At 39.3% G+C, this 24,640-nt stretch overlaps 3 protein-coding genes across 7 annotated transcripts in view; 2 read left to right on the top strand and 1 right to left on the bottom strand.

Annotated features, from left to right (window-relative positions):
- Nucleotides 1–218: 218 nt before the first annotated feature.
- On the bottom strand, nucleotides 219–6,262 carry LOC119740596 (coiled-coil domain-containing protein 96-like). Of its 5 annotated transcripts, none has more exons than XM_038215951.1 (5): nucleotides 6,196–6,262; nucleotides 4,784–4,926; nucleotides 3,754–4,168; nucleotides 3,111–3,196; nucleotides 219–1,630 (listed from the first exon to the last, which is right to left on the bottom strand). In XM_038215951.1, exons 2-5 carry the CDS (start codon nucleotides 4,900–4,902, stop codon nucleotides 1,492–1,494), a joined length of 759 nt encoding a protein of 252 aa, XP_038071879.1. In that variant the 5' UTR covers nucleotides 4,903–4,926; nucleotides 6,196–6,262; the 3' UTR covers nucleotides 219–1,491. The 5 variants fall into 5 exon arrangements, with proteins under 5 accessions (XP_038071879.1, XP_038071880.1, XP_038071881.1 ...); XM_038215952.1 differs by having other exon boundaries at nucleotides 4,784–4,941; nucleotides 6,196–6,249; XM_038215953.1 differs by having other exon boundaries at nucleotides 4,784–4,941; nucleotides 6,201–6,249.
- Nucleotides 6,263–6,291: 29 nt separating this feature from the next.
- Nucleotides 6,292–13,349, top strand: LOC119740597 (sugar transporter SWEET1-like). The gene is made up of 6 exons (XM_038215954.1): nucleotides 6,292–6,479; nucleotides 7,526–7,603; nucleotides 8,652–8,775; nucleotides 10,057–10,218; nucleotides 10,934–11,053; nucleotides 13,180–13,349. The coding sequence occupies exons 1-6, from the start codon at nucleotides 6,412–6,414 to the stop codon at nucleotides 13,270–13,272; spliced, it is 645 nt and encodes a 214-aa protein (XP_038071882.1). The 5' UTR covers nucleotides 6,292–6,411; the 3' UTR covers nucleotides 13,273–13,349.
- Nucleotides 13,350–16,618: 3,269 nt separating this feature from the next.
- The window catches only part of LOC119740595 (protein SMG5-like), a 59,838-nt gene continuing 51,816 nt past the window's right edge, over nucleotides 16,619–24,640 (top strand). Inside the window, exons 1-7 of the mRNA XM_038215947.1 lie at nucleotides 16,619–16,925; nucleotides 19,001–19,099; nucleotides 20,064–20,187; nucleotides 21,692–21,854; nucleotides 22,614–22,706; nucleotides 23,375–23,543; nucleotides 24,184–24,309. Coding sequence (XP_038071875.1) covers nucleotides 16,852–16,925; nucleotides 19,001–19,099; nucleotides 20,064–20,187; nucleotides 21,692–21,854; nucleotides 22,614–22,706; nucleotides 23,375–23,543; nucleotides 24,184–24,309 — 848 coding nt within the window. The 5' untranslated portion in view covers nucleotides 16,619–16,851. The remainder of the gene's footprint in view (nucleotides 16,926–19,000; nucleotides 19,100–20,063; nucleotides 20,188–21,691; nucleotides 21,855–22,613; nucleotides 22,707–23,374; nucleotides 23,544–24,183; nucleotides 24,310–24,640) is intronic.

Raw genomic sequence — 24,640 nt, 5'->3', positions numbered from 1 at the left:
CAATTGCATAGAATAAGTTGTTTTGTACATACATGTATTAGGCCAAATAAAAAAAAAACATGTTTAGCGTCTTGACTTTTTGAGAAAAAAAAGGAAGGAGGCCCTGTTTTTTTTTTTTCCAAAATGGCTGCCCGACCCGGCTATTTTTTAAAGATGGCTTCCAGTTTTTTTTTGAATGGCCGCCACTTGGTGAAAAAAAAGGAAAAAAAAGAGGGGGCCTACAACGACATTGTGACTAGCATTTCTGTTTAAGCTATTGCAAATTGTGACTAGCATAGGTAAAGAAACATGCCTTGAATAAACCTTAGCATTTCCAAGTAATTCAGCTTTTTTTACAAATCAGTTCAAGTACTACCATTGGAATCTTCATTTTGAGTTGTACGATTTAATTTATTCCACAGATGTGACTATCTCTACCATACAGTGTTGTCGTACTCAGTAGTCAAGTACTTTTTGAGAATACTCGTACTCGTACTCGAATATCAAAATACTCGTACTCGAATATAAACAAACTCGGACTTGAATTTGCGGTACTCGTACTCGAGAAGCCAAGTACTTGTACTTGATTATTAGGACTCGGGAAGAAAAATTGAGTACTTTAGTTTTGAAATCAAAAACATTCTGATTATATTTATGCAGTGTGGCAAAATTGCCTTTCAAGAAGTCTTCTTTAAAAGAAGTCCATAACATTCATGTTGCTAAATTAGTGGTTTCAGTTTCCACTCGTTACTTGAGATTATAATTGTTTTCACCTGAGTACTCCATGAAGTACTCGTACCCAGATGTCCAAGTACTGGGACTAGGCTTCACAGAACTTGTACTCGAAGGTCAAAGTACTGGGACTCGGGTACCTGTACTCGTTCTCAAAGGTCAAAGTACTCGGATGCAAGTGGTACTCAATAGCTTGGTACTCGGCAGTGCTTTGTACTCGGATATTGTTCTTTCACAGGATGCTATTGTGGCACATCCTGACTGACTGGAGTACCGAGTCAATGAACAGGGGTTTACTTTTAAAGAACAGCACCTTGAGGAAGTTTATTTTTGTAGTCAATGACTTATTTACAAACCCTTTACATGTCAAGATAATTGATTTAATGACCAGGGCTTCTGTATGAACACTTTCAAATCAAAACAAGGGCAAAAAAAAAGGACACGTTTCTTTGCGTTGCCTTTTTACTTACCCCTATTTCTAATAAGTAATTTTATTCCACTACAGTAAAGACCACTAATATTTTCAGGTGATTTTAACCCAACAACGAACTGCCAAGAAATTACATTTCTTTCATCTTATCCATTCTAATGTACATACATGTAAAGTGCCGTTTTAATGTACTCGCATTTTTGTAATAAAATGTAAACTTCCTTATGTGATGTGTACTACCCAATTTGGGTAGGTGCTTGAGGTATTTTCACTTGTCTATCTTTTTGATGCTAAAGTTTGGCATGGAACGATGGATCTATGGGAGAAGAAACAATGACAGTGAGAGTTGGTTATCCATTAGGGACATGCTGCTTTTGTTGTGGTATTTCACGTGAATCATCACTTTCGTCGTCATCATCATCATCAACCTCATCATCATCAGTATCCTCATCTTCGCTGTTGTCATTGCTACGATCCCTGTCCCTGTACCTAAAATAACACACACAAAAACCGGCAAGTTAAACTTGCACGATCCCCCTGGCATGCTGGTAGTATTTATACAGTCAGTTAGTAAGCACACTTTGCAGTGTACCTAACCAAAATCAACAATGACCTCATTTGACCCCTAGATGACCTTTGACCTCAAATGTCTCAAGTCATGTGAAGTCCCCCTACCCAAAGATGATTGTCACCAAGTTTGATTGAGATTGAAGTATGACTTTTCATATGACAGCAGTTTTCAGTTTACCTAACCAAAAACAACAATGACCTCATTTGACCCCTCGATGACCTTTGACCTCAAATGTCTCGAGTCATCTGAAGTCCCCCTACCCAAAGATGATTGTTACCAAGTTTGGTTGAGATTAAAGTCTGACTTTTCATATGACAGCACTAAACAGTTAACCTATCCAAAATGGAACACACAGCCACACAGAAGGAATACACTAGGGAGGTTTCGCAAGCGAACGGATACGCTTACACTTACGTTTAGCTATCCGTATCCGTTTTTTACTTACGTGTAGCGAGCGAGATATGCGTGTCGTCTGCACGTTTAGCGGATAGTGAGTGGCGTATGACGTCATACGTGCAGACGACACGCATACCACGCTCGCTACACGTAAGTAAAAAACGGATACGGATAGCTAAACGTAAGTGTAAGTGTATCCGTTCGCTTGCGAAACCTCCCTACTATCGCAAGATCCCCCTTTCTTGGCTTAATTGAAAGGGGGATACAAAGCCAAATAAGTACCTTTTTCCCTGCTGCATCAAAATCAAAGTTGCTCTTTCTGTGCTCTGCAGTAAATTAAATTTTTCCCCATTCAAGATTTTCAATCTGTGTGCAACCCTTTTATTTTTGAGTTTCTTTTGCCCCACAAAAAAAATCCACCTGAATTATTGTTGGGCTGCCTATAATTTGAAATTTGTGAAGTGAGTTAATGTGGGTGGATTTTTATTCATTTGATTTCTCATTTAAAAGTGAATGACTTTTGAGAAAGAAATTAATGTTGCACCCTGACACCACTGTTTTCATATATTATCTCAATGAAGGTCACGGTCATTGCAAAAAGTTTGAAAAGACATGATTCTGGGACTGAGAAACATTTCCAATTTGGTTTGAAAATACTTTGAAAATGCACTCAACTCTGCATAAACTTTGTACACAACCAAAGTGGCATGGATACTGCATTCTTTCCAAATTTTATATTGCTAGCAAAATAACTGTTTTAGGGGGTGAAACTTGAAGTAGCTTTGCTACTCCAAAACTTTTCATTAATCACAAAGCTTGTTTCAGAGAATGGTAGACAAATCCTGCCTCCAGCAGTGTAAGACCCCCAAAAACCAAAAGGATTTCTGGTTAGAAGTAGTCCTTGTGGGTAGTACTTTGAGGGACAATGTTTTGTGATACAACTGGATGTAGCAGATTTGGTTTTAAACTTTTAATCAAAATATCCTCATAATGTTAGCATACCTGCCCGGAGAGTCCGGCTTGTATGTGCCCATCTGTATGTGCAGCCTCTCTGACAATCTCTCGGCAGCCTGCGCAGCTTGTAAAGCCTAATTTACAAAATATCAGAATGATCAAAACAAATGAGGGCTGGCATTAAACAGATTTGGGATTTCATTTGTTGCTGTGTGCAGTGCTTTCGTCGAGTCCATATCGCAAGTCTGGTCCAAAGTAAGTCCCAAGTCCATCCACAAGACCAGTCACAAGGAAGAGGTGATGAACGATGACAAAAGGAAGCTTTAGTCACAGTTCATTTGAAAATCTTGTCACTTGACATAAGACTTGACTTGTGAAAGACTTGTATCCCAGTCATTCACAAGTCAGATCACATCAAACAATGACAAAGGAGTGTCTTTGTCACAGGCTCATCTGAATAGCTTGCAACTTGACGAGAGACTGGAAGGCCTACGATGGACTTGGGATGACTTCTGGAGACTTGTGACTGACTTAATTACAACTCTGACTTGTGATGGTCTGTGAGTTACTAAAAGCTACAAACTCTTTCCTGGTGAAGTCCTCAAAATGGGAGAAATTTCAGACTGGAATTCAGTAATTGGGGAAATTTTCACCAAGACAACGTAAGGTACCAAGGTTCACCGTTTTATACCTGCACTTTGCTCCTCTGTTTCTCCAACAGCTCAGCTGCTTCTTTGACATCCATGTACTGCGTCCCGGGATGTTTGAGTGGTGGGATGGCAACAGCCGACATTTCCGGAGGCCTGTCCTGCACCCCACGCATCGGCGTGCTTCCACTGGAGGGTGGGGTGGGCGGCGGACGCCCTAGACCCTCGGGTATTCTGTCTGTGTGGAGCGTCTTGAAAGGCTGAAACGGCGCCCTTTCTGTCTTCAGGAATGCATTTTGGGGAGTTTCAGGCACGCCCTGTGGGGCACCGATGTCCATTTTCTCCAGGAGATCCGCGGCGTCATTCACCATGGCCTCATGTTTTGCGATGAGCTCTCGGAGCCTGTCTGCCAGGAGTTGGACCTTTTGACCTTTATCGGGTAGCATGCTTAGCCTGTTCCTGATTGGTCAATAAGACAGAGAATTTACTAAACAAGATTAGTAACGTGATACCTCACACAAACTGTTCCCTGACACTGTCGAGAATGATTTGGTTAAAGCTTGCCAATAAGCCTGAGACGTAATGACGTCACACTTTGTTTACATGTGCGCTTCCCTATGTTGTAGACGGTCCCCACTTTATCTGGCGTCCCGACTTCGCTCCCATAGGAAAGCGCATATGTAAACAAAGCCATTACGTCATTATGTCTCGGGTCTATTACTGGCTCAGAGTACTTTGAATAACACTCCGACACAAGGACAATAGAAAGAGTGTAACTTCCCTTTGCCAAAAAAAAGAAAGAAGAGTAACATGCGAATAAAGACACTCCAATAATTAATTTAAGGCAGTGGATATTTGGCCAGCATTGGTTTTTTTTAACGTTATTTTCATGGATGCTTTCTCTGATTGGCTCGTATATAAATAATTACGTCATATTGGCTGTGCCAGCTTTCTCTAAGTAAACACCAGTTTGCCGGAGGACAACCTCGGGCAAACTAACGTTTACTGCAAGAAAAACCGGCACCGGCTAAATATCCACTTCCGAGTGATGATTGATTTGGTGTTTGTGCTCACTTATTGGCCAGCAGTTTCTCTTGTCTTGCCAGCAGATCCATCAGCTCTGCTTTGGTCTTAGTTTCAAGGTTTCCCATATCCCCCTGGCGATCCCCCTGGCGATCCCCCTGGCGATCCATGGCTCAGTCAGACTCAAAGCCACTCTAAAGATTGAAGCACTAAAAACAAACAAGGGCCGGGTTAATGTTTTAATTACATCTTTGAAAAGAATTACCAGTGAGGGTTTAAATGGCAGGTGCAAAATTGGCAAGTTATTTGAACCATGGATTTTCATACTCCTAGAACTAGTATGAGGCTCCACGACTATGTGGAGCCTCATAGTTCTAGGAGTAGGATTTTCACACTGGTCTCTTTCTAGTTCTAAAATAGGTCAGTTATTAACTAGCACATTATTAATTATATTAAGATGATCAAAGTCAGAAAACTGAGCCCTTTTTTCCCACCACTGTCCACTAGAACAAGTAACAGTAGCTAGCACTTTCCCTGGCAAACTTAAAAATAAAACTGCACCCCAAATTGTACAGAAAAGATAAATTTGAACAGATTCAACCATGTCAATGTCAATAATGGTTTGACCATGTGATGAAAGGCCTAGACCTACATAAAAAATATAAAAAATCTGCCCATACACAAAATAAGGCCATGGCATATGCCATACCATGGCATATGCCATACCATGGCATAGGGTTGCTTAGCCCCACTAGTGTGGCCGTCGGTATGCTGCGCTGAACCCAAGCATACCGACGGCCACACTAGTGGGGCTAAGGGTCGCTTAGCCCCCCCCCCCCCCCCCCCACAAAAAGTTGTCATGACATAACCTGATAACTACTTTAGGTAATCCTTACTTTTAGGACACCCCTATTTTGTACGAGTTCTGTCAATGTCTGTTCAAAACTGACTTTTGCAGATGACTGTCCAGTACAAAAGTGACTTTTGCAGGCTAAAGAAGTCTTTTTTCTTCAGACAAACTCATGTTAGTTATAATTTTTAAAGCACTTTCAAAGAAAATGTGACTTTCCTACCTTTTTTGCAGTTCGCCATCTTGCTTTTTTAATATATTTTCTGTTTGTCATCGTCGTCTTTAACCCCTCATAAATCAAAGCCCTGCCCTCTTTCTACAAAATTAAACCTGCTGATATTCAAGAGTTGTCATTGCCAAATGTTCAAATGTGCCAAGAAATATCAGAATGTCACTTTTGAGGGTCATTTAGTCAGCTGTTTTGGTGAGTCTTTTAACCTTATATAGGAAAGGGGTCCTAAAGGTAAGGATTACCCTACTTTAAGTTGTAGTAGGCCAACCAATATAGATCTGAATACGATTGAAGCTATAAATTAATAAATCACCAGGACACTAGTTGATCAAAGCATGATAGAGCAAGGAACAGGGAAAAGTCAGGAGAAAATCTACAAACCACACATGCTGCAGAGCGCAGTCAAACCATGGACATGATGGAGGCTGCCATCTTTTCTGATTAAAAAAGCTCAAACTATGGAGGGCGCTAGACTCATTTCATAACAGCTCGGAAAAAAATGCAAGGCGGTGTGCGCGTGCCCGCTTGAATCGCAATTTTTAACTTGTGTGCATTGTTCACTGCAGCTAAGCGCAAAGCCTTAATAGGAGAAGAAAAATGGATTGGGTGCTTTTACTGTCCAGACTTTGTATCGGTGTTACGATTGCAAGCAATGGAGGAGGAATGTAAGTAATGACAATCAAGAGGAGGACACCGAGGAGAGACGCAACATGCACCATAACTAGCCCAGGTGTAGGGAGGAAAGGGAGTCCACCTGGGCTAGCACTAGGTGTATTGATAGTACATGCCTGGGAACGTGCAGGTGGGGGGGGGGGGGGGGGGGGTGCTTGCAATCGATAGACTTTATATAGTTATTTGGTATAGTGAAGAAAAAAAATGTAGTGTCCAGGCACCACTCCTATCCTTTGGTTGTGTACAAAGTCGATGGAGAGTCAAGTGCATTTTTTTGAATTTTCTAACAAAGTTTGAATTGTTTCTCATCTCAATCCCAGATTCACGTCTTCAACACTTTTGCAATGATTGACATTCATTGAGATAATGAAAAAAAGTGGCGTCAGGATGCAACATTCTTTCCATACTGAAGACTGAATTCGGAAAGAATGTTGAAACCTGACGCTACTTCAGCGGTTGTGTACAAAGTCTATGGAGAGTCAAGACAATTTTCTAAATATTTCCTAACAAAATTGGAAATGTTTCTCAGTCCCAGATTCATTTCTTATCATTTTTGCAACGACTGACCTTCATTTAGATGATATATGAAGAAAAAAGGTTGCAACATTCTTTCCCTGAATTCAACCTAAGTTTATATTAACAAGTTGTACTTTGTCAGAACATGGAGGTAGAATTAGTGTTTTCAATGATAATTGTTGGGTTCACCAATTGAACAGAAAACGCTTAAACTGAACAGTGTCTTCCTGGTTCTGGTTGGATACTACTCAACACCCCTAAAAGGAGCAAAACGAGTAGGGAATCCTAAATTGACATCACAGCAACAGCGGAAAAGCATGAACATTTTAAAAATTTGTTTAAAGAAGTGCACTTTTCAATACAATCAACCGAAAAAGAGTGTCAAATAATTTTTCATACATTTCAGAGGAGTAGAAAGTTGCATAAAATGTGTTCCTTCAAAAAATTCATCTTGTGGACCCTTAAGTCTGATGATCAGGTTTGTTTAATTCTCGTACGTGTTTTCTTTTTCCTTTTTCAACAGACCAGTTTTTGTTGATATCGTCCGTAAGGGAACTACTCATTCCGTGCCTTTCCTGCCGTTTTTGGCTGGCTTTGTCAGGTAAGATTCTTAGATCCCCAAATTGCCTCTGTTACTGACCCAGCACACTCACATGTTAAGCTGTCACGTGTACGTAGAATGCCCAACTTCACTGTACAAAATGTGTTTCAGCAGCCATGGTAAGTTTGATGTGTGGCTAGTCTGACAATTTGGGACTCTCAATATTGTGTAAGAAAGTCCCAAAAGTTAAAAAAATGTAACACAAGAAAAGGCCAAAAAAAAAAAGTCTCCGGTTTCTGGTATGCGCGCGCGTCGCCGTAGCCATGCGCGTCGGCAAAATGAAAAAGTTTTTTTTTCAATGAAAGATGATGTCTCAAAACCGCCAAACTCACTTGTTTGACTGGAATTCTGCTGCTGCGCAATTTCAACGTGTTTTTAGATGGGGTTATGATCGAGAATAAGCTTTATGTGGCCTTTCTGGACTCCCATATATTTGCACTAAGTTTAGTCGGGCACCATTTGCAGTCATCAGCCGACATTTGAAGCAAAAAAGTCGGGTAAAAAAAAAAAAAAAGCCGCGTCGCCGCACCACTTTTTGGACAAGCTCCATACCAGAAACCGGAGACTTTTTTTTTTGGGCCAAATAGACTGGCGAATGAAATAACCAGTCCAACATCACTTTGTACTACATCAATCAACTGTGTCAAAATGTGGTACCTAATCTCTATTTCTGCACATTCTCCATAGTCATGCCACCAGACTATTGGAAGGTCAATCTTTTCAAAAGTTGGACATGTACCAACCAGTCTTGTAATAGGCTTCAAATTGAAATCAACTTGGCTTCACTCTCAGGTGCAAAATGTTGAAGAAAAGTCTCCTATATGACAATGAAATTTGGACGCGAACTTTTTTGGACTTTGGGACATCATTTAACTATTAGAACGATGCCTGCTATAGATAGCAAATAATTTAATTTGAATTCAGTAGTTCTGGGCAGATACAACTTTGTACATTTTGTAGCTGTAATTTCCTATCAATTTTTTTTAAGTGACCATTTTACAAAAATGACCTCTTTATTTCATGTTTGCTTTGTCCATTCTTTTTTCAGTAACACAGCCTGCCTGGCCTATGCAATGTTGAGGGCTGACAGTGTTCTACAGATAGTCAGCAGTGTCGGAATGACAATGAGTACTATTTATGTCACTTTATTTCTCTTCTTCAGTAGCAAAAAGGTACCGTTTGTTCTTCACACTGTCAATTTCATCCTACCGTCAACTGAACATTGGTTGACATTTGAAAATTAGATATTCTTTTCTTTTAATAAGGCCAAAAAAAAGTCTTTGGTTTCTGGTATGGAGCTCTCCCCAAAAGTGGTGCGGCGACGTGGCTTTTTTTTTTTTTTCCTTCAAATGTCAGCTGATGACTGCAAATGGTGCCCGACTAAATTTAGTGCAAAATGATGTGGGAGCCCAGAGAGGCCACATAAAGCCTATAGTCAATCATAACCCCATCTAAAAACACATTAAAATTGTGCAGCAGCAGGATTCCAGTCAAACCAGTGAGTTTGGCGGTTTTGAGACATCATCTTGCATTGAAAAAAAACACTTTAATTTTGCCGATGCGGGCGCAGACCAGAAACCAGAGCCTTTTTTGGGGCCTAATCAGGAGTTTATGAATTGTGTGAAAGATGTGAGGTGTATCCATCCCCACCAGTGGCATTAAATATATACATTTATCCTCAAGCAATCTTGAATCCTCTGTCCTGATTGGTCGATCCATGGCAACAACAGTGTGATACTGTCAACAGTGTGCTATTATAAGATGCACTCATATTTCTGCCGCGTGCAATTCCAATGGGATGACTGCTTTGACCACAGCGTACTGTACTTTATGTGAATTTTGAACGGTGGTTGTGTTTAAAATTCCGAATTTGAACAGTACATAAGTGATTTTGCTTTTTTTTTACTCCCCCTGTACATCAAAGTTTTGCATAATCTGCATGTACATCCTTGTTAAAAAAAAAAACAGACTTTTTTTATAATTTACATCAATTGGCTCTGCATCAGAAATTTATGCAAATCCTTCTGGGATAGTTTAAATTAGTTTTGGTAAGTATGCTGATGATTAACTAGAATATTGTAACCACGTTATTGAGAGCTAAAGAATTATGTAGCTCACACCTGTTTTTATACTTTTATACTTTTCATCAAGGCTGAACATTTTTCCTCGCTATCCCCCCCCCCTTTTTATAAGAATGCCACCTTTCAGCAGCTTTTGAATGTTCTCTGATATTATCTATTTTTTAAAATACTGCTTACCAAGACAGATAATCTTTTCACTTATTTTTTATTCATTCAGTATGGTTTATAAAGACTCCAATACAGAATTTTGAAAAGTTATAATGATTTAGATTACAATGATATATTTTTGAAAATACATGTACTCCTTAAAAAAATCTACAAATATAGAACATACTATCAAAATACATTTATATTTTTCTCCCTTTTCATTAGAGTACTACCTTTCGGCAGCTTATGTTGTCTGGTGTCGGTATCCTCTCTGTATATGTCTACCTGACTCGCATCATTCGTGAGCCCTCGGCTGTCGAGATCCAGCTAGGCTTGCTGATAGGTTTCCTTATAACAGGCATGAACATGGCTCCAATCGCAGATATTGTAAGTAAAACCGGCCATATACGTTTGTACCTACTAGCTTAGCAACTGCCTGGGTTGTTTAACTTGTATATTGCAGTGCCGTGGTCCAACGGTTCCCCACACAAATGCAATGGTATGTGGGTTCGAATCCTTAAAGGAAGCATGGTACTTGTGTTCTTGGGCAAGACACTTTACTACAATTGCTTCTCTCAAACCAAGGGGAATAAATGGGTACCTGTAAGGGTAGATACCAGATTGCACTGATCTCGAGCTGCTGCTGTGGAGAGAAGACAATGAGAAAAGTAACATATTTAGAGGTGGGAGGAAAAGCCCAGAAGAATATTCTGGGGAAAACCCAGGGAATCAGGCAGGGACTGAAAACCCAATCCACATATTGACCCAGGCGGGATTCGAACCCGGGTCATAGTGGTGGAAGGCGAGGAAAGTACCCCTACGCCAACCTGACTCCCCTGTCTTTTGCACCTTTACAAACAGAAACAAAACAAACCAAAAACCTTTACAGACTTATTCAGTAACTATAACAGGTATCATTGAGCCGAACACAAGTCAGGTCTTGGTAAAAAAACAAGGCACTTCTTTTTCTGTGAGTGAAAAGAAAACACAATCTTGATGATCCTAGTATTAATCTTTTACCTTGACTACAGTTTTGTGTGACATGTTTTTATTTGTTTGTTGATTTATTTCTTTATTTGTTTTATTGTTTTTTGTTTTCCAGGGTAACATCCTCAAGAAGCAATCCAGTGATGGTCTGTCATTGTCCATGGCCCTTGCGATCTTTGTCACCTCGGTCCTCTGGGTGCTGTATGGAATCGCCGTCGACGACTTAGTGCTTTCAGTGAGTAAATTACATTAACATACGTTAGAAAATTCAATCCAAGGTTGTAGAATTGGGGGAGAAGGCTCACAAATACCAATATTTATCCTCATATTTATGGTTGAAAAATAACAAAGGAATGTCTTTGATACAGAGCATTTGAGTAGCTTGTGACTTGACTGAGATTGGATGACTTGTGTATTACTTGTGATGGACTTGTGATGGACTTGTGATGGACTTGTGACTGACTTTTGATAGACTTGTGATTGACTTGTGATGGACTAGTGATTGAATTGTGATTGACTTGTGATTGACTTTTGATGGACTAGTATTGACCTGTGATGGACTTGTGATAGACTTGTGATGGACTTGTGATGGACTTGTGATAGACTTGTGAGGGACTTGTGAGGGACTTGTGAGGGACTTCTGATTGACTTGTGATGGACTTGTGATGGACTTGTGATGGACTTGTGATGGACTAGTGATTGACTTGTGATGGACTTGTGACGGACTTGTGATGGACTTGTGATTGACCTGTGATGGACTAGTGATTGACCTGTGATGGACTTGTGATGGACTTGTGATTGACTTGTGACTGACTTGTGATAGACTTGTGATGGACTTGTGATTGACTTGTGATTGACTTGTGATTGAATTGTGATGGACTAGTGATTGATTTGTGATAGACTTGTGATGAAATTGTGGTTGACTTGTGATTGACTTGTGACGGACTTGTGATAGAGTTGTGATGGACTTGTGATAGACTTGTGATGGAGTTGTGATGGACTTGTGATTGACTTGTGATGGACTTTTAGGACTTGCGATGGACCTGGCTCCAACACTGACGAAAGCGTCCTGAATCGAAAATCCAACACTGTGCATTAACCCAATGGTGCATTTTGTTTGTGCTTGAACAAACTAGAACATCAAGCCCATTTACAGTAAATTTGATAACAATTCCACACTCCAAATTCTATCAAAATACTGCAGTTATATTTACCCGATATTGCATTGTTGCAAAACTGGGAGAGTTATGGTTAACGAAGGTCACTCTTTTTCCCTCCTCCTCTCCTTTGAAAACAAAAAAAAATTAATTTGTGAAGGTTTTCTTTCTATTTGTTACACTAATGTACATTAATGTTTTTGTGTCAAAATATGTTCCCCTTTCTTCTACCTGACTGTTTTGAGTGAATTCCCCTGTGAGGGAAAAATATGAAAATCACTTAAAACCCCTAAAACCAACTGACGAAAAGTGCAAATTGTTTTGTTTTGGTAAAGTCTGAGAAAGGCACAGTAACTTTACCCGACTGAAAAATAATAGAAGCATCAACTATCGTACTGGACTCAAATTACCACCTAAATTCATTCGCCTTCTGTGAAACTCAAATGACAATTATGAATGATGTCCCTAATTTTTGTTTTGTTGGGGGGGGGGATCTTTAGCCTTAATAGCAACTGATCCCCCATATGCCCAGTGTATCTATTTCCAGCTAGAGTGGAATTTCAGGCACATTTGTTCCAAGAGTTTGTAACATAATCCTCATAATATCGGCAGTGCATATTTTCTCATTAAAATACGGAAAGCTGTCCACCAGCTGTCATTCATCTGTTTTCACAAACAGCAGTGAGCAATTATATTTATTGGCATTAAAAATATGAGACAATTGGCATTGGAAAATATGGGGGAATTTTCAAACTCTTGCTATAACCATTTCACGGATTACTAAACAAAAAGTGTGTGTTTTGCTCTACAAAAGTTACAAATGCAGCGTACTTTGCTATACACTATTTATTTGTTACAAAAAAAATTACTTCTCCAACATTGTCCTTCTGATATATAAAATAAAGAACAAGGAATGCCTTCTGGTGTGATATTGCTAAAAATGAAGCTTTTCCTTGGAGAAACTTATGTTAGAATCAAACACCAGACTCTCAGGTTTTTGTTTATTAACAGAAAAGAAAGACACAATTTTGTTTGTTTATTTATTGCCGTTTTAGCTTGAAGTCTCATCAGTAATTTCACTGCTATTTTAAGGGCCCTGTACTCATAATGAAAAGAAAAAGAAATGTGGTTTAAAAACAGGGAACATAAGAGTACAATATATAATTTATGGTTGTACACTTGTGGTTTTTTTTTTCTCTTCTAGCTGCCCAGCATATCGGGTGTTCTGTCCGGCTCAGTCCAGTTCTATCTGTTGTGGAGTTACCCAGCAAAGGGCAAGGCCGTCAAGTCAGAGTAGACATGAAACTCCCTGGCAGTGTCAACTTGATTCAACCTCAGACCACTATGATTTTAGATGTTGAAATTGGAAGAGTTTATTTCCAGCATGGGATAGAGTGAAAGAAGTCAAACCTCTCAAGTTTGGGGTAAAGCCCGGTTCATACTCGGCGCGAAAGCGAACGCGAATTTGTGACGTCGTGTCAAGTATTCGCGCTGGGAATTCGTAAAAGTTGAGCACATTTTAACTCGGGCGAATTTCGCAGCGAACGTTTCATGACGTCAAATTCGCTTCGCATTGGCATTCGCGTTGAGTATGAACCGGGCTTTAAGCAGAGTTTTGAGTTATCCAATGGATCGTCGCGATTTTGTCGTCTATTCAACAACAACGGACGGGTATTAACAGGTTTTGAGTTATCAAGTTTTCACTGTAGTGAATTTCAGCAGAAGTGAAAAATTTGCACTTTCATGAAAACGTCGTACACAGTACAACAGCTGTTTCCAAATTAATTTGTTTGCTTTATTGTATTCGTAAATTGTCCTGAACTATATAATAGCCGTCGAAACTGACTCTCGGCGGCCAGGAGAGAGTGGGATTGTAAAAGGTAACAAAATAGCGTTTATCGTATTTCAGAAACAGACTCTTCATGTAATCTTGTACACATGATGATCAAAAGCAGATATGAAATGAGATTTTTCTCAAGCATGATTCTGTTTTACTGTTCGTGGAAAATTTTGCAAAATATCTCAAGTGTCCCCATTTTATTTTAAACAGTTGAGAGCTGGAGACATAAAACCGGCAGGAATTGGCAACATGTAAAGCCATCAAGCAGTATTCATGCCATTTATTTTTAACAAAAAATGGTACCATCAAAAGTCATTCTCGAAAATTGTGGAGATAATGTGCCTTTCTAGATCTGCAAATAGAGACCTTGATACTGTACTGCCTTATTTACTATCAGTATTATCAACCTATCTTGATACCGGTCACAATTAATTTGATAAATGTACAGTACTTTTGCCTTGTGGAATCACCATGCAAGTTGATCTTTGCTATGCAAATGTTAATCATGACATGATCTTTCAGATGATGGTTTTCAGTACTGTTTTGTTTTATAATGCCAATATTTCTTCATTTTTTACCATGGGAGTACTCAAGAGTTAAGCAAAAACGCTTTAATGTGAAGCAGAAAACTCGACCTATGAAAAGTGTGAAACTTTTTCGCAGGTTGGATTGTGCAGTATTATAAGGGCCGCTTAAACTGTGTGTGGTAATGGGTTCCCATGCAGATAAAACTATTAGAATATGTCGGTTCCAATGCCTGGTTTCAATGCGCACATACATGTACATGTACATACTGGAAGTCAGAGTGATCAACTGTGGACCAATACATCAGCATTCTGACAAATCAATACATGGATGCTTATTAAGTTATGAAGCTTGGGCCAATAATTTGCATAAATTTACATAATTCAGAAACGGTTTTCCATCCATGTATGAATGTTTACAGCTGTGTAAATCAAGTCGTTATCTGTGATTATTCACATACAGTTCAATAACATTGTACCTCCTTGACATGTTCAATTTATGGTTGCAAAACCAGTGAGTAGACTTACTGCGGGATCTTGAACTCCACCAATCATAAAATGTAAACCAAACAAGATAATTCGGTCTGTGGGATTAATTTGTGTCGATGGTGTAAACTTGTTCCTTTCATTGATGAAGATTGATTTTAGATCTGACTGCTTTATGAGAAAATGTGGAAGAATAATTTATTGTCAGGAAAGATAATATAGACATTTTGTTTTTTATTCATGGGGTTTGAATGGACATTTTATCGGTACTGTGATGAATTATATTTTTTAATAACTAACTTGAAAAAAAAAAATTGTACTTTTGTCATGTTTGTCAGGATTTTTAATAAACATATATATTTGTATTGATATGTGGATAAATTTGAAAATTGTAATTTTGACTGTATTGGACATTTGATTTCTTTGTTACTTTAATCATTTTATGTATTCTTATATGAGTCGATTGATTCATCATTTTATGTATTCTTATATTAGTCGATTATCCATGTACTCACTGAGATGATATCAACCAAACGTTGCATTTTTGTAAATTTTGTTACAGTCTATGGAATTTTTTTCTTTAATTTCAACAGGGTTTAAAGATTTTAATGTTCCTTTCTAAAAATTTTAGTATGAAACAATACATTTTAGTTATTTAGGATTTACAACAAAGTAATATTAATATTAAGGCCTGATTTTAATTTAAAAACTTCACCCCTCTTAAATGATATTGATGCATAATGCTGTGAAAATCTATAGCAGTAACTGTACTGAATTGAGTGTTTAAAAAAAATCAGAATTTGTGATACAATTCCTTGCACTTAAATTTCACGTAAATTTTACTATTATGCTCAAATTGTAAAATTGCACAGTGACTAGTTTACGCAATTATAAATGAAGAATATTTTAAAGGCTGTAAATAAATGTTATTAAGCAGGCCAAAAAAGTGTACCAGTATTTTGTAGTTGCAATGCATATGATGATATATGGAATTCAGAATGTAAATTTGCTATTTTTGAAAGTGATTATGAATGCCCCACATTACACACTATGATGCCTTAAGATTATGTTTTGCATTTTCGATTCCCTTTGAAAATGAGCATTTTCGATTCCCTTTGAAAATGAGCATTTTCCACCTATATGTACTTTATGCAATAAAACGTGTGATTCTAAATTAAGCTCAACCACTAGTTATAACCCATTGATTTTGATGATTTGCATTATTATTTTATTGTTTTTTGTCTAATTCAAGGTTCCTTTACGAGCACAAAGGAAACAAAGAGCGCTGCCTTGTGATGCTCAGGAGCGAGGTCGCAATGTTTTGTTTTCTCTGGCAATTAAAGATTACGACCTGTTGGACAATTTTCTGTTCACCAGAGGTGTGCCCGCCATTTAAAAAACAAAATTCCACCGTCCCAAAACCACCCCTTAAACGGTTGTCCATCCCTGGGCCCATGTGACAGGTCTTAATGTCCCCCCCCCCCCCCCCCCCCATGCGAAATAGACCCACAAGTGTATGGGGGGGTTATGATTAAAATTGCCCGAGTTGGAAGCTACAAGTCAAAAATACTTGATTGACATAAATATTTCTACAATCCATTCCAATTATAGGCCGCAAGGACCTCTTATTCAAAACTAACTTGGGGGCACAAAATATTGATGAGCTCACTGCTCACGCGTCGTAATTTACAGCGTTTTTGGTGGCGTACCCTGGACCCGGTTTTATTATATGTCTATGCCTGGACCGTAAACATTATCTGCCGCCCTCTGTTGACAAAATCATGTTCAACCACACGTCTGACTTCGGTAACAAGAATGGACGTTTTGTATTGGCAGATTTTCTGGGATACTCCCCCAAGTGACCAATCAGCATAATCTTAATATAGTTTTATGCAAAGAAATGCAGAAGGCAGATCCAAAATGGCAGCCCACATGAACAAGTGAAGTTGAGGAGGTCGACTCTACTTGCAAAACATATCCACTTTGCTTATGTTTCTTAACTAACAATAATCAGCAGTAGCCGACAATGGAGCAGGATGAATTGAAGGTGGCAGTGAAGCCAGAAGTTGAAAAGTTACAGCAAACAAAACGGATATATCGGTAAGTTGAAAAACTTACCTCGAGAAAATCCCGTTTTCCCATTCAAACGTGTACAGCATTGTACAGTCAGTGCGACAGTTCTGGATTATCAACAGTTCCGGATTACTTGATCAAAATGAATTCAAGTGTAAACCAACTTTTTTTCGATTTTTTTTCACCAATTTGAAGGTCTATAATTATGCTGTTGTAACTTGTTGGGCAAAAAAATGTTGCAACCTGACGCCACTTACTCCTAGAACTATGAGGCTCCACGTGGAGCCTCATAGTTCTAGGAGTAGACGCCACTTGTTTCTTCATAAAATTAAGATAGGCCTAGCATGCCTAGTGGATATTTTGCTGGCGGTAATCCTGGCAAGCTAACGTTTACTAAAGGTTTGCCGGCGGCAATCCCTATCAACAGAGTGCGCTGTACTCTCTAAGATAGGGCTGAATTTTAAGATATATTATTATTAAATTATCACCAACGATTGTGTAGCAACTGTGGTCTAATGGATAAGCAACGGATCTCATGAGCGGGAAGACCCGGGTTCGATACCGATCCATGCTGGCTTTTTTTTTCCCCATCCCCAAAAAATAAGAATATTCTTCTTTATTATTTTAACGTGTCTCAAACATTTTATTGCAGAGTACTATTACATTTTCTTTTTCAGTTTTGTGGCTCTGGAGGATTTTTTTTTTAAATTGAAATAAAGTCCGAAATTGTAAAATGGTCTGAATCCCATCTTGTTCCATCCCATCTGTTACAACAATAATGTTGGCATGGAGCCAGACTAAAATTTGTCACCGGAAAATGTCGAAGTAAAAAAAAACCCAGTAACTGCGCATGTTCAGTGCATATCTGGCAAGCTAACGTTTACTAAAGATTTGCCGTCTCCGGCTAAATCTCCACTGCCTAAAATTAACATGATAAAAGGTCATTCATTGCAAAAATGATGATAAGACATGAATCTGGGACCAGGAGTGGGACTGAGAAACATTTCCAATTTTGTTAGGAAATACTTAGACAATTTTCCTGACTCTCCATAGACTTTGTACACAATCGCGGAAGTGGCGTCAGGTTGCAACATTTTTTCCAAAAGAAATTTTGGAAATCGCTTAATCATTACATTTAAAGGCAGGTGATCGTGTATCTACCACTACGGGCCCGGTTCCCTATAACTTAAGTTATAGTACAAGGGAACAAAATCCACTTTTGACCTACCAAAACAAACTAGTTGGCGACATTAAGAACATGCAGGTATGTCATAGATAGAGTCTAGAGTGCAAGGTTTTGAATTTTGGAGGGAAATTTAGGCGTAAAAATGATGATGACAACGACAAAACGCAACAGGAAAAGGAAAGATTCCCGTATCTGGCCATCGCTAATTTTTCCCTTCAGTGACCTATCAGCCATCAGAAAGTGACGTCATAAAAAGTCAAATTTAGCAGGGAAAATATTGAAGTATTTACTGAGAAAACACTTACAAATTTTCAGACCAGTCTCATACGGATACGGTTTGTGCACAGGGTGAAAGTGATGGCCAGGTATAGCTTGAGTAACTCAGCTCCAATGCTCATACTCCGCACTGCATGGAGACATGTACACGCTACCGTATTAGATTCAGGTGCACACTGTGGTTTCAAATTTTGTCATGTAAAAAGACAGCTGCGACGTGATAGTACTATCTCAGGCATGAGAATCTTCCTGTTTAAACAGGAATTCCTGTTTTTTGTTGCCCAAATGTCTGTGTTTTTATTCATTTTGAGCCTGTTTTGGGGCTTTTTGGCCTGATTTCACATCTTTTCTCCTGTTTTTGCACAAGTTTCCTGGGTTATTTTTTCATTGAAATTCTTTCTCATGCCTGTCTATCTGAAAAGCCACCGAAATCATCAATTTGTTTCATATTTTAGTCATTGTTGCATGTGTGTCACTCAGTGGTGCTGTTCCAGCCGTGCGCAAAGATCGTACACCGCTGTGTGTTTTCTGACAACGGCTGTTTTTACTGATGCACATGTAATTCGTATCGTCTTCCTAGCAGACCGCTAACAGTACAAAAAACACTGATCAATATTACTTCGCCACTTTTTCTTTTCAGAGGTGCTCAGGATATCATCAGTAAGCTAGACGGTGTTTTAAGGCACAAGCAGCCGTATCGCAGTGTCTTTGAGTGGGATGCCGTCGAGCTGCGGATGAAGTAAGTATAAACATCATCGACTTCAGAATCAATAATAGGCCAACTTGGCATTCCGGTAAACCAACACGGTTAGTCACCCAGGCTTTGCAAATTGTGTAGAATGCTAGCTCCAACAGAATTTGTTATCACTACAAGTTGTTACTTCATCAATTCGATTGTTTACAAACAAAAAGCTGAGATAAATGGTGCGATTTACCCACGGGGCATCATGGCAAAAAAAAATCAACATTTTTTTTTTAGGACATAATATTTTTCAATTCAGTTCAATTCAAAGGAAACATTTATTTCCATACTTTCCACAAATAAGTCAAACTAAGTTTTTAAATAAAATAAGGTAATTAGATACAGTAAATAAATAATAATACAACAATGTAGTATAACGACTAGATATGTTAAATTAGGGTGAAGAGTATGGGGCTGTTCATATAAACTGGAGCTTGTAGAGAACAGCCTTACACATAAGCGGACAATACAGGACAGTATACACAGACAATAGGAACAAACACGAAAACAGTCAAAGGGAAACTAAAGACAAGACAAAACAAAACAAAACACGAGACGAGACACTAAAAACCGAGACAAATTGAATAGTTGCGATGAGGATAAGATAAAAGAGACGAAAAGAAAAGATTTTGCCCTTGGACTCGGGAGGTTTTTTTTTTCTCTATTGAGAAAAGCAATTTAAGTTGGGAGTTTATTTTTGTGAGTAACAGCGGTTTGTTTTTATGAGGAACCCCTTGTAAATAATGGATGGATAAGTACTTGTGGGACGTGTATAGAGGAAGTTGACAGTTAAGTTCCTAAGTGGCCTTTTTGAGGCAAACGCTTGGCAGCAAAACTGTACAGTGAATCACTCCTATCATAAGATCAAAGAGTGTTTGCGATCAGTGCATTTCTGAGACTCAACCTGAACTGGCCAAAATGTCCATTTGAGAATGTTTGACTTGATCGTCCTCTTTGATAGACTAAAGGACCTGTGTGAGCGCCTGATGTTTCTGCAGCCGGTAGACTACGGTCGCAAGGCAGAGGAACTCCTATGGAGAAAGGTCTACTATGATGTCATCAGCGTTGTCAGGAAAAACAAGAAGGTGACATTTGTCTTTCTTTACAGACTACCAGTCCTGATGAACCACTTTGCTTTGGTCGTAAACCACGCCCACTTTTGGTGTCTGTACATTTCTCAGTTGGCACAAAGCTTGTGACCAAGTCTGACCAAACTACTGTGGTCACCTGATCAAAAACTCATGATCTTATTGGTCAGTGTATACTGTTTGATTGACAGGTGGATTAGAGGGTCCATTTGTTTAAGGGCATGGCATAACTTTCATGGTAGAACTTTCATTTTACAGCTCAGCACTATATTGTCAGACTGTGAGATTATTAACCCTAACCCCCTAGGCCTTTTTGCTAGGAACCATCCTCAATCCTCCAAAATCTTACAACAGCGCCTAAATTCTTCAAAATTTTCAGACAGTCCTGCCTCAAAATGCATTCATCCTCAATTCTCCAAAATCCTCCTCATCCAAAAATGTTGCACTTATGTTCAAATGAAGGGTACCCAGCCCCTCAATCCTTCAAAATCGTCAGACAGTCCTGCCTCAAAATACCATTCAGCCTCAATCCTCAAAAATCCTTTTCTGAAAAAATACCATTCAGCCTCAATCCTCCAAAATCCTTTTCTGAAAAAATACCATTCAGCCTCAATCCTCCAAAATCCTTTTCTGAAAAATACCATTCAGCCTCAATCCTCCAAAATCCTTATCTTAAAAAATACCATTCAGCCTCAATCCTCCAAAATCCTCCAAAACCACAAGGATGATTTTGGAGGATTGAGGAGGGTTAGGGTTAAATTATTTTATGCAAAGTAACTCTTTTACATGCACTTTCAGCCATAAAGTGAAAAAAAAGTTACGTGTAAAGTAGCTTCTAATGCAAGACATCAACTTGACCTATTTATGCTAGAGCTTCACCTTAAGCTCAACATTTCCCCTGCCACATTGCAAGCCTTATGAAAAGTGCTCTGACCACTGGCCTTGTATGACTGGATTTGAGATGTCTGTAGCAAGAGAGTGTGTAGGTATTGAATCAGAACCTGTCTAGTCAGGAACCTTAAATCATGAGGCCCAAAGACCAAGCTAAGGTTCAGTAAATCCCTGCATTACAACCCAACTTTGCAGTTTGTGTCAACCAAAACCCTGCCAGATACAACATATTTGCAACAGGTGCAAAAGTCTGTGGGGCTTACCTTGCTGCATTGAGCAATCAACACTAGTGCATAAACTGCCACTTCAGAATCAGCTAGTCCCTTTGAACAGTGCCACCGTTGTATCCTGTTGCAGTCACCAACCATTGACTCTGAGGCAGTTTGGCCTTAGGAATTTTGACCGTTGTTGCAATTTTTGGCAGGCTTCTCACTTTAAAAGCATTGCAAGTTGTTGCACTGGGCAGCATATCAAACCAAAATACCCTAAGGGTTAAGAAGGTCGCGATGAACAACAAAATACCATCGGTGTTGATTTATTGGGTCTGGGGTGCACAGTGGATCACCCCAACCCATGGACTTATACTCGTTTCTCTCCACGTCCCCCTCAGCATGTGCGCCCCGGTTCCTCTCTGGAGTGTGCCTACCACACGCACCTGTTGGCAGCTACAGGCTTCTACCATCACCTGCTACTACGTCTCCAGCAGCAGTACAAGCTGAGTCTGTGCGGCATCGTGGACTTTGTGGATGCTGGGGACCACTGGACAACTAGAGGTTTGGAAAAGTTTTTTTGTTTTTTTTCGTGGGAGATATAAAAGTTAGTTTACAGACACTTTTCACTTGGCAGCCACCTTGAGAGGTTGTTTTGGTTGTTTTAATCCAGTAATGATGAATTCACAAGAGGTCAACTCGCGTTAATCATGCATATCCTTGCAGAACGAATGTACACACCTCAAAGATGGCTGCATTGTGTTTTTATTGTTATCATATTTCTGGTAATGAAACCAAGGATTCCTCAAAAGCAGCCCAGGCACTGAAGCTCGCAAGCCTGAAGAAACGTGTAGAGAAGACAGTGAGAAGGAATTACAGTTTTAGAGGTCGGAGGAAAACCCAGAAGAATATTCTGGGGAAAACCCACAGAATCAGGTAGGGACTGAAAACCCAATCCACATGTGAACCAGGGCAGGAATCGAACTCTGGTCACAGCGGTGGAAGGCGAAGAACGAAACCACTGCCCCAACCTGCGTCACGCCTTGCAAAGGATCTATACAAGAACTTCTAGGTTTGGGTTCACGCAAAATTGATCATTGTGTCAGCTATTCAGTTACATTTTTTCAGTTTGATTATTTATAATCCACTTTACTGAAAATGTAGGCATCCTTTCTGAAGGTGTGCAAGAGCACAGGCTGAAAAGTCTCAAGTTAAAAAAAAAACCGAAACAAATTCACACATATAACTCTTTCACAAGGAGGTGGGACAAACCCAAGGATGGAAGTATAAAAAACCGGAAGGTATTATGTTTGCTTTTTTCAGGTCCATTGCCACCTCCTGGCAGCAAGCGAGCCAAGGCCAGAGATTGGGCTGAGAAGGCCTGCCATCGATGCCTGATTTATCTGGGTGATCTCGGTGAGCTAACAACATCCAGAACTTCTTGTCTTTTGTAAAATCTTTGTGAATACCTCAAACATCATATCCTGTTTATTGTGTACTTCAAAGAGTTAATACTGGGTTTTGTCTTTCACCAATGTAAATGTATGAGCACTGTGTACTAAGTGTTGTCAAAGAGCTTGTGAAATTAAAAGTCTCAAGCTTGCTCAGTCGGGACTTGAACCCACGACCTTCTAGTTGCTTATGCAGACATCTTTTACTGATTGATCACTGAGCATGCCAGGGTTGGCTTCCTAACTTGAGTCCAAGAGAGCGGCAGATATTGCATCAGTGATTTAAAATGGAATTAGCATCAAATAAATGTGAACTTCAAAGATGTGGGCGTTATGGAATTGACTTTTTATGTGGGTATGTAGACCCCAACAAAAATGTTAATCTAAATAAACATTAACATATCCCCAAGCAAAGTCTGTCTTATTTTTTTTATTTTGCTTGCCCATCGGATTAATGATTATAATTATTACCTGAGACCCTATTTAATCCATCACTCTCTGCACTCTAAATTACTCCAGCACTTGTATGGATTTTTGTATTCATCAGGGAATAAATACAATGTATTACAATGTAGTACAGGAGTTATTGGATTATGATTTTTACATTTTTCTTAATGATTTGTTACTTTGTAGCCCGTTACAGACAGGATTTTGACGGGTTTCGTAGCCGTCTGCAAGCCGAGCGTTTCTACCATCAGGCACTGTTATTGAATCCTGCCATGGGGATGCCTCATAACCAGCTGGGAACGCTGGCTGGGAACCGACACCAGGGGCTGGACTGTGCTTATCATTACCTCAGATGGTTAGTAAAACAAATACAAAAATAGTTTGAGAAGAAGTAATTAATGCGAAATTACTTATTACTTGGCATTTGTTGATTTATTTGACTACCTCCAAAATTCAGCCGATGGACCAGTCGTTTGTTGCATTTGTTTTATCATACCTCCTGTATGTTTTGCTCCATTATAAAATTTGACGAAATTTCTGTGGAAAATCCCATTTACATGTGTAATTATTCATCTGTTATGAAGGTTTCAGTGTGGTACCATGAGCAACCTGACTTGCGGTCACAACTGTTGCATAGTTAGGAGTCTAGAAGCTAGTCTTGGGATACTCCCGTCCAGTTGGGCCATGGCACATACTTTTGTATGTGCAGGGTAGCCACTTTTACTTCACAGATGCTCTGGAACATAGACCAATGAAAGAAGTGCTTTTGCCTCTACATATTTTTGAGGTGTAATTATTGGCTATAAACTCTGCATGAACAGTAGACAGCGCTTCATGACCACGCACAAGAGCTACATGTGTGGTACACAATTGTACATGCACTGGTTGGTGTGCAAATGTTGCAGTTAAGTGGCTTGCCCAAGAACACAAGCACCATGCCCCCACCTGCAACATACTGTAACAAAATGCTACTGTTCTTTGTTTATATTTGACAGCTGGCTGTCTGAGATTCCCTTTGACGGCGCCATCGCCAACCTGGAGAAGACCCTTGAGCAGAACACAAAGCGCTATGAGGAGCTCCCCCGCCAGGCCAACCGTGACCTCCCTCCTGACCTGCAAAGGTCAGGGGTCAATCCATTCATTCTTAAGCCTGGTGGTACAGACCAGTTAAAAATGCCATAGACTCCATTGATAAATAGCCTCGCTTCGAAATATCAGAATATACCCTCCAAGGTATTCAAGACACACATCAAATCAAAGCTTGATTTAACCCTCTTTCATTTTCTGTTCAAGTTTATTGGGAATTAAGTGATAAGTTTTGTGTGATTCTTCCGTCCAAACATAATCAAATGCCATTTTGAAAAATGATCCCTACACTCTATTGCAATATAGAGTGACTTTCAGATCCAAGTTCATCTTAAATTTTCCAAATATAGAAACTGCAAGGGCCAC

This window comes from Patiria miniata, unplaced genomic scaffold (genome assembly GCF_015706575.1).
Source record: "Patiria miniata isolate m_02_andy unplaced genomic scaffold, ASM1570657v1 HiC_scaffold_5, whole genome shotgun sequence".
NCBI classification, from domain to species: Eukaryota; Metazoa; Echinodermata; class Asteroidea; order Valvatida; family Asterinidae; genus Patiria; species Patiria miniata.
This window is presented reverse-complemented; position numbering and strand designations above follow the sequence as displayed.